Consider the following 9922-nt stretch of genomic DNA (forward strand, 5'->3'; position numbering starts at 1 on the left):
GTTGGAATAATTTGAATCCTATAATAAAATGCACCACCTTGTTGTGGGAGGTTTCTATATACTGCCCCAAAATGGAGCAATATATTAGCCAGGCACACCAAAGCACCGGTGGCGAAAGCTCAACATTGCTGCTGCTGTGCTAACTAATGGAGATTTCGGCAGTCAGGAGTTCTTATATTGAAAAGCATTTCAAAGTTATGCCCCTCATTTTCCAGTGTGTGGATTTGTTCATCAAGACGGATCCTGTGAATTTATCATTTAGAGTTCAAAGGTGAATCTGCAGTGCAGTTTCCCCACAGGTTATGTGTTCAGGACATCTGTCATATAGGTAATTGGATACATGGACTTATATGAGCAGAACCTTCCATGTTCCTGAACTCTCAGAGTTGGTATTTTCCTTGGATTCTGAGCTGCCTTGTATTTGCACCTGGTTGATGTCAATTGGGGGTGGGGGTGGAGAGAAATAGCTTTATTGAAAGTCTTCCTTCTGAAATTTCACATCATGGTTATCCATATTTTGAATATTATAATAGCATAATGCTCCTAGCTTTCTTTTGGGGATTGAGAGTGAGAAGTGATCTGCAAATACGTATGAACATTTTTGTCATGGTTTATCACTGTGGTAGTTTGCAACGTAGTAATTTAGATCAAAATCTTCAAACCAGCTTCAAAATAATTATAGTGAAGTAGAACTAACACTAATTAAAGTCAGTTGAAGAGCTCTAAAGTAGGTGAACTTGGAAATGGAGTATTTTGCATCACTGGTCCAAATAAAGCTTAATTTTTATAAACCTTGTTGCTTGAATTCCTTGTTCAGATCTCATCTTTTCCTAGTTAATAGATGCTGTTCATTTGATTATGATTAAACCATACACCAGCATCTGCAACAGCATCTCTCATTAGACTGTCTCTCAAGCTTTTTTGGAGTCAAAAAGGTGTCATCAGATGAAGCAACAGTGCTTGTAAAGATTCTCCTCACCACATTACTTTAACTTCAGCTACTTTAATGCCTTAGAGCAGTGAGAGACACATTTCTTTTGGGGAAAGTGTTTATGATTGCTAAGAAACAAAACAAAAACATAGATGCAGGCAAAAGCATCTATGTGTCATTGTGCATAATATGGGCAATAAATGTGGAAGGAATTTTTCTCAAAACATGACCTTGTAAAACAAGGAAGAGAAAGAAAGCAGCTGATTTCTTTAGAGAATAAACATCCTGTTGAATATTTTCACTTTGGTCTTGATTTAAATGAAGTTCTTGAACATATTGCTATCCATACATTGCTCAGCTGGGATTCTGTTTGGAAGTTATAGGTAAAGCCAGACTGTTTTGCCCATATCCTGCTTTATAACATTTTTTCCCCCGCTGTTCTTCCACGTTTAGGACTTCTCTCATATTTCATCTGAGTTTCAGAACAGTGTTGGGCCACGATCACCTGCTGCATCAAACCCCCCAGGAAATACCGAGTGGGACAATGAATACCCCAGCAGAGAGTGCGGAATTAACCACTGCAGGCCAGTAGACAAAATAAGAAATTTCAGCATGTTTAGAGGGCCGTCTAAATGATGGAAGTAATCAAAGCACCATGTTTCAAAAACATTCAGACTTGTTTTGCGCATGAGTGTTTTTATGCAATACCTTTCCAAGGAATAATGCTATATTGTCTTCAGAACAATTGTGTTTTCAGACTAAAGTGGCCCAGTGTTAACTTGACAAAAACTCAACTTTTTTCTTTACCTGTCCTTTCTTTTATGAGTTTGTACTCATGAACGTGTACCAAGAAAATGGTTAGAACTCATGTGGATATGTGATGTGATAGTTAAACCGATTATGTCGGATTGAATAATTAAGGCATGATGATTGAGCATGTCTGCACCCAGAGGTTTTTGCTTTTGCATTTCCTCATAGCCCTCTATAACTTCTGCTAGCTGAAAGTAGTAATACATCTGTATCTTTTCCTTTATCAAATGGCACATGTGCATGCTGGCTTTCAATGCTTTCAGTTCACTCTTTAGAGTTACAAGAAAACTCTTACTAGAAAGTAGGAGGTACTTTCCCAAGCGTTTTGAATCAAATGAATTTCCCAGATCTTCTGTGGATCAGCTGTGCCTAGTCTTCTACTTGCCTGCCTTCCAAATGTTCATAGTTTCTAGAATTAATATCAGAACTGGTCATTTGCTCTTGCTGCAAACTTCCATTCTTTCCCATTATTTTCTCCTCCATCTAAATCAGGTGAGGAAGCTGTGGCCCTCTAGAAGTTGTTCTACTCCAACTCCCATCAGCCCTAGTATGCTGGGCCAGTGACAATGGATTATGGGAGTTGTAGTCCTACAATAGCGGGAGGCGGGTCCACAGGCTCGGCATCCCTTCTTTAAGTAATGCACATGAACAAATGCATTGCAACCCTAGGCTTTTTTTTAAAGCAATCAATTGCACATGATTGCATCAACAATGCATTCAGTATACAAGCAAGAATCCCCATACAAAATGTCACCATCCTGCTGGTGCTCATCTAGTTCTGAGCACATGCAGTGTGAATTTTCTTTATGATTTGCAAAAAATGTAGGGCTGAACTAAATGTTGAGTCCATTGCTTCCTACCCACAAGACACCTGAGTCAGAATAGGAAGCATTGCTTACAGCATGATATCATGTGAATACTCCTCTACATAAAAAAAAAAGTTCCTTGCATAATGAATACTAGCATGGCATGGAGAAAGCCAATTAGGAACCATTCTTCTTGATACCTGCTTCCTATGTACAGAGCATTTTTTGGTGTGTGAAGAATAATTCAGTTCTGTCCACTAAAGCGGTGTAGCTAAAATCCATGTTTATCATCTCATCTTTGATTTGTAAGAATAAGGATCTTATCACTGATTGGCTACACATCTATTTTCATATATTGCTGTGTGGGTAGAAATGCACAGAAGGGGAAGCTTAGCCTTTCCCCCCTTCAGCCATGTATCCATTGCAAACATACACCAGTTTGACTGCCACATGTCATCCGCTTCCAATAAAGAATCTCATAAAGGATCCTGAGAACCACAGTTCTCTGCGGCAGTTCAATGGTTTGGTTGAACTGTACCTTTGTGGGGGGAAGCTCCACAATTCCCAGGGTTCCCTGGGAGGTGCCATGATAGTTCAGTTGCAATGTGGATTAAGCACTGGACTTTGTTTTGTTTAAGAAGACAGGAATATGATATTGAAACTTCAAGCTTTATCTATGGCATCACTCCATCCAGAAATACAGCGTTCATCTCTACTCTCTGTGGTCATCCAGTGGAGTTTCTGCATAGAGAGCGTCTCCCATCCTTTCTGTAGCACAAGTGAATATTGTACTGGTCCCTTAGGATTACTTCTGTCTGTTTTGAAGCTGCTTTGCTGCAGGGATTTCCCCCCCAGTGTCCTCTTTGTGAATGTAAACCCCACCTCCCCACCCTGCCACCAGGGGAAGCCTGAAAAGTTTTTCTTGCTGTCCTTTGAGACAACTTGTCTCCAGTACCATGGCAAAACAGTTCTGTACACATAAGGCCTAAAGTGTTACGACTTGGCTGTGTAAATTTTGATAGTGCTTAAATGTTGGCATTTAGAGGAGGAACTGAGCACCCTGTCTTCAAATGTTTACTGTTTAAATGATTTTTTTAGGTAAATACTGACCTTAAAAAAAAAAAGTGGCCAACGTTTTAAATTATAGCCAGGGATTGCAGGTGCTTAGCTAGAGGCAAACAGCTACAGCCTTTTCCCAGTGGCAAACTATTTTTATTTGTTTTTTTGCATATGTAAGATCCCAAGTTAAAAGGTCTCATTTTGCCTTACTGAGAAAGACTCTTGCTGAAGACACGCCACACTATGTACATTTAATGCACATTTAAAATGCATGACTTCCCCCAAAGGATGCTGGAAATTGTAATTCCTAGGATTCTTTGAGGGAGAAACCATGGCGTTAAATGCATGATGTGGGTGTGACCTTGTTCCCGCTAGTCAGAAAATGCCTTCCATCCATCCAGGTGTCCATCATTTCATCCACAAGCCCGCTGTGGAAGCATACCAACTGTGTTTGGGTCAGACATGCATCCTTCTTCCAAAAACTCATTTCTCCTGTTTGTAGCAAAAGCTGCTGAGCACAACTCTGACTGACTAGAAACAAGTGAGAAAGCTAACCCCCGTCCCCTCTCTCTTTTCCGAACTGCTTCCTCCTGAAAAGGATAAGGGGGTGGGGGAGAAGACTCTGGAATTTCTTTCTTTCTTTCCCTTTTCTTAAGTTCCATTTGTATGCCTTCCCACCCCTAGCACCAGAGTGCACATTTATCTATTGTATTATTAAAGGACCAGACAAAGAGGTAAAGTGGCAAAAGATGCTTTTCTGAGACAAGGCTGCCTTTCTGCAACAAGGCTGCCTCACCTTCGCCTCCATTAGGTGGAAATGGAATTTGGGAAATTCAAGGCCAGACTTCAAGGCCCCTTCCTACAAAGAGAGAGCGGGGAAGTGCTTTTCCTTAAATAATCTGGAAAGTTCAAGAGAAGGCATAAATGTTTTGGAATGCCAGTGCTTAATGCTTTTTGAACTTGTGTAGAGGAAATGCTTGTTTGGGTCCTTCCTACTACACGTATCCACACAGAACTTGCTGTGGAATAAATAGTACCTTGCAGTAGGAAGAAACGGTGTGGTATGTTATTTTTATAAAAATGTGGGAGGCAAATAAGCAATTTCAAGCATATTTGGCATTCAGGACTTTCCAAAATATTGCTGTTTCTATTGGTTCTATGTGATGCTGTTTGCAGCAAAAAGGGGCTAATTTTTAAACATTCCATGTAAGTCTCTCTCTCTCTCTCTCTCTCTCTCTCTCTCTCTCTCTCTCTCTCTCTCTCTCTCTCTCTGTGTGTGTGTGTGTTTCTCTGTCTGTCTCTCTCTCTCTCTCTCACACACACATACACACTTCAGAAGGCAGGTTATGTAATGACACACCTGTTTTGGGGCTGATGTAGGTTAGAAGCCTCTCTTAAGTGCAGCTTCATTATATAGCTTAATATCAAAATAATATATAACCCAATATAAAAGTTGCATTATTTAGGCGTATTGGCATGCTGAAGAATGCTAGAGTACCTTAATGAAACATGAATGCAGCAGGCAGGTAGCCGCTCTAAGGAAGGAAAACAAGCTCTTGGCATTCTGGCAAGATGCAGTATTGTGTGCACAGTGCCCCGTACCATTCATGATCAAAGCGCTCACATTTCATGCCTTTGTCACAGTGAAAATGTCAGATTTCATGGTTTTATCTCATATTCCTGGAAAATCATATTTAAACCATGCAGATTAGGCTAAGGATGGCAGAAAATCATTATAGCAGATTACGAGGTGAACTAACTTCTGCAGCAAAATTCAGTGTGGGGCATATATTTTTTGGCAGGGGGTGGGTGGGGGTTGCTGATGATTCTGGCCTCCCTCACAATGTATGACAGTCTGCATCAAATGTCATCCCTGGACGAATCATGCTCACAGTCTTCTCGTAATATTTGATGTTTGCAATGAACACACCGTTGTTCTTTTAAAGTCAGCATAATTCGAACATCTGTTATGAAGGTCTAACATAGGCAGTGCACCTTGGACAGAATCAGTGGTCTTGGGTCAATCTGATGATAGGCACAGTGTAATCCTTTGATAATGGGATTCAGGAGGAAATGAATGGCACTATAGTACAATTGTTTAATTCCATAATTGTAGGAAATGCACTTGGCTATTCAGTAAATATTATAATGGCAACATGCCTCTCATATGCTCTTGGATGCTATAGCCCTAGACCATACTACCTTGCTAAAGTTAGCAAACCCAGCCTCCTTCCTAATTCGTGTTCTTTTTGTGTGTTTTTTCAGAACAGTATATGTTTGTTCAGATTCTGTAGGGGCTGGGACTTAGGCTGGATCTAGACACATCAAAAAAAAGTTTCAGGAAAACATGTTGTAAACTTCACAAACGGAAATCACGTTGATGAAAGATGAGGTGTTTGGTGTTTTTTTTGTTTTGTTTTTTGCAATATACCTCCAGCATAGTGCAGACTTATATAAAGAGAGGTGGTTTGGATGGTCTGCAGAAATTTTGAGCCATCCACACACACCTTGCAATTTTTGCAACCTTGATTTGAAGCATGTTTATCATATAATTTGTGAGCACAAATAGCACAAAAGTTGCTTTGACTATTCTACTTATTGTGGATTTTGATTATCTAGTGGAACAAACCAGACCCATAAAGCTCCAGACACTTTGAGGGTTAAACAGTAGCACCTCATCTCTAGCTGGTGAGGCACAGATATTGGCTTTGGAAGGGCATTGTTTGAATGCATTGTTACTTGAGATTGTTGCTTGTTACAGGATCATGGAGAGTTCAATACGATGCAGTTTCCTTTTTTGCATCCTCAGAGCTTCTTGTGAAAATGCTTCAGCACTATCAGGACTGTGTGCCAAATCTGAAGTGCAGCAGCATCTGAGCAGCAGATCTTAGAACCTTGCCATCAATATTTGCTCTGTTACTTTACTCAGGCTTGTTCCATTCTAATAATGGTCATGACCGCTGGGTTTTTCTCATTAAAGGCTACTGCTGTGTTTATTTTTCTTCTCTGTTTATCAGACATTAGACCACTGAATAATTGTCAGCCGCTCTCATCTCTCACAGTTAATTATTGTTTACCCTTCCATGCCACCATGTATGATCTGCTCTCTGGGCATCTTAATCAAACTTTGTAATTTAGGCTGTGTTCTTTAAACCTTTTAGTCCAGAGTGGTCATGGGAGCACTCTGGGATAAGCAGCTTGAACAGAGCATTAGTCTGTGAAGCAAATCGCACAGACCTGCTGACTTGCATACAGTCAGTTTGTCCAAACAAAAACAGACTACACTAATTCATGATGGAGACTGGAAGATTCATTCCAAATTATTCAGTCTTCCAAATCACTTGAGTAAGTGAACAAACACCGTAAGAAAGGAGAGATAAAACATAGTAAGCGCACTTAGTTTGGATTCAATTATTTATAGCAATGCCCGTAATGTGTTTGGGAGAGTAGTTTGTAAAATTAATGAAGTTTTGGTACTAGAAGACCTCACTACTTTGTCTACGTATTAAATCTTTGCTGAGGATAGGAAGACAGAACATTTTAAACGCTGCTTATAAAAAAGTACAGATAAGTGAATTATAAGAGAGAATGTGATGGACATGATAGGATGCTGACTTCTTTTGCAAACGGATATATCAGTGAAGTGCTTCACTCTGTTCTCATTATTCCTACTCCACTGTTTTTGAGGGGAGGGTTAATCTCCAGGGCACAAACCAGCAAGGATTTGCTACCACAGAGAGCCAAATTTGGGATGACAGTTACGGGCAAATATATTTAAAGCTGTGTAATGGAGAGCAGGGGTCCAGTTTAAAAACAAAAGAGCTAAGAAGCCATGCAAGTTAGGGGTGCTTAAATTGCCCTGAAATCTCCAGTCTTTTACTTCCTTGTAGCCTCTTCTTCTTCTACCCCCACTTTTGTCTCAGCTGAACTCATTCTCATGGTTTGGCAGATAGATAGATAGATACATAGATAGATAGATAGATAGATAGATAGATAGATAGATAGATAAAGGTAAAGGGACCCCTCACCATTAGGTCCAGTCGTGGCCGACTCTGGGGTTGCGGCACTCATCTCGCTTTATTGGCCGAGGGAGCTGGCATACAGCTTCCGGGTCATGTGGCCAGCATGACTAAGCTGCTTCTGGCGAACCAGAGCAGCACACGGAAATGCCGTTTACCTTCCCGCCGGAGCGGTACCTATTTATCTACTTGCACTTTGACGTGCTTTCGAACTGCTAGGTTGGCAGGAGCTGGGACCGAGCAACAGGAGCTCACCCCGTCACAGGGATTCAAACCGCCGACCTTCTGATCGGCAAGTCCTAGGCTCTGTGGTTTACCCACAACGCCACCCACATCCCACCAGATAGATAGATAGATATCATTAAATTAACATAACAAGTTTTCATTACTTTGACATTTGTGTTTGTCCCTCACCTTGATTGAGTTGGCTATTCATAATCTGGCAAAAAGAAATTGTTTCTGCTCTTTGAGAGGGCAAATTTTTTAAACATCCTTTCTCGAAGTCACAGTGTGCCGCTTCAATTTGCATTAGATTCAACAGCATACATCCCATTGGTTTTGATTATTGTGTTTTGCACCTAAGATCTCTGTAATCATTATGAATTTCAAGCCAAGGAAAGAAGGATTGACCTTTAATCTGCCTTCCCATCTATTTGTAACTTACAAGCACAGACGATCCTAATGCTGCCATCAAATAGGCTTGGATAGCTGTATCCCACATTTTAAAAATCCAGTTTGTGGCAATTACAATATATAGCAAGTAGGGAATATATAAACCTATATACCAGTATGGAATATATTCTAGATGTGCCTGCTAGCCTGGTGGTTGTATTATGATTATGATGAATATTATTTTTCACAATCTCACCCATCCTCTTCCTTCTGTTTCTCTTACAGCATGCTGCCAAGGGACAAGTCACTCTACCTCACTTAAACCCTGACATCTCCATTCTGCAAAGGTGAAAAGGAAGGACATTTAAGAGGGTCTGTGATACAGGCTACCCAGATGGGCATCAAGCAAGTCACAAGGGCAAGAGAGCACCTCGCCTTTGGCTGCATATCCTGGCTCTGAGAGCAGCTTATTCCTTTCCTTCTCTTCTCCTCTTCCTCCTCCCTCCCTTTCTCCTTCTTCTCCGAAGTCCTGTTGTACATGGAAGCCAACCTTGCATAAATCACAAAGAACAAAATTTACAAAGGACCACCCCCCCACCCCACCTGCCTGCCCCGCGCGCCTTTCTCTGCTTGCCACCAGCTTAGCTATGGACCATTTTCCTAGCGAACTGCTTTTTAGATTCAGCACAGACCCGGGCGCCGCGCTCGCTCAGAGGCATTAGGCTTGGCTCAGCAGGAGGAGACACTCTTTTGATGACTTGCTAAATGGCACTAACCTTTGTGCAAGACAAATGTGAAGTCTGTTGTGAATATTGTACATGCGAAAGGCCTCAGATGTCTGGCAAAAAAAAAAATTAAATTTAAAAATTAAAAATTAGAACCTGTTGTTTGGAGGTTAGGTGGACAGAGCAGATGGGAAGCAGAAGTGCAAATATGAGAGGGAAACAATGTGAAAAGACCATGAAAAATATAATTTGTTGGATAGTTGTAAGTAGCTTAATAAATGTTTTAGAACTGTGCTAAAGACATCTTTAAGATTTTTTTGTGGAAGAAATTAGTAGTTTACTTTATAGTAAAAGCATTTTATATTAATTGTAGCACATTTTTTTAGTTATACATAGAATGGAGATGTGTATAAAAAGAAACAAACAAAAAAAAAACCTGCCAAACTCGTTTCTATTATTTGTACAGCAAGAAATGGACAGTTTATATCCATGTTATATGGCATTATTATATTTTTTTCAGCCATATGTCCATCTATTTAAAATTGCTGACAAGGATTTTTGTCTATTTATGAAAAAATTAGAAAGCAGATTACAGTTTATGAAAAGTGCGTTTTCCATGGTTTTTTTTTTTAATTATTATTTTTTATTTTCTTTGTGGTGCTGTTTATGCAGTACCTGCACATTTTGGCTCACAATGCTTATCTTACCTTTCTTTATAATAAAACATACGAAAAGTAGAAACAAAGCAGCCTCATTCTTTTGTGGAACACACACAGGTGCTGTTCTGTGTTGGTTCTGTGATGGAAGTGCCAACTGTTCGGAGACACAAAATACTGTTACATTTGATGTGCTGCCAAGTCCTGAGTGGCTAATGATGTACCTGCACAATGAAATGCAAGATCATAGGCTTAAGAACGGCCAGTGTTCTTTGCTACATTAGCTGGGGCCCTACAATCCTGT

The 9922-nt window shown here is 40.3% G+C and overlaps 1 protein-coding gene across 6 annotated transcripts in view; it reads left to right on the top strand.

The window, feature by feature from the left end:
* TOX2 (TOX high mobility group box family member 2) overlaps positions 1–9707 on the top strand; it is a 254047-nt gene extending 244340 nt beyond the window's left edge. For all 6 annotated transcript variants that reach the window (XM_083618793.1, XM_083618790.1, XM_083618794.1 and 3 more), the window contains 2 exons: positions 1385–1515; positions 8523–9707. In XM_083618793.1, the coding sequence (XP_083474919.1) occupies positions 1385–1515; positions 8523–8559 (168 nt within the window). In that variant the 3' untranslated portion in view covers positions 8560–9707. The remainder of the gene's footprint in view (positions 1–1384; positions 1516–8522) is intronic.
* The last annotated feature ends 215 nt before the right edge of the window (positions 9708–9922 follow it).

The sequence above is a fragment of the Podarcis filfolensis genome (assembly GCF_964270895.1).
Source record: "Podarcis filfolensis genome assembly, chromosome: 6".
NCBI classification, from domain to species: domain Eukaryota; kingdom Metazoa; phylum Chordata; class Lepidosauria; order Squamata; family Lacertidae; genus Podarcis; species Podarcis filfolensis.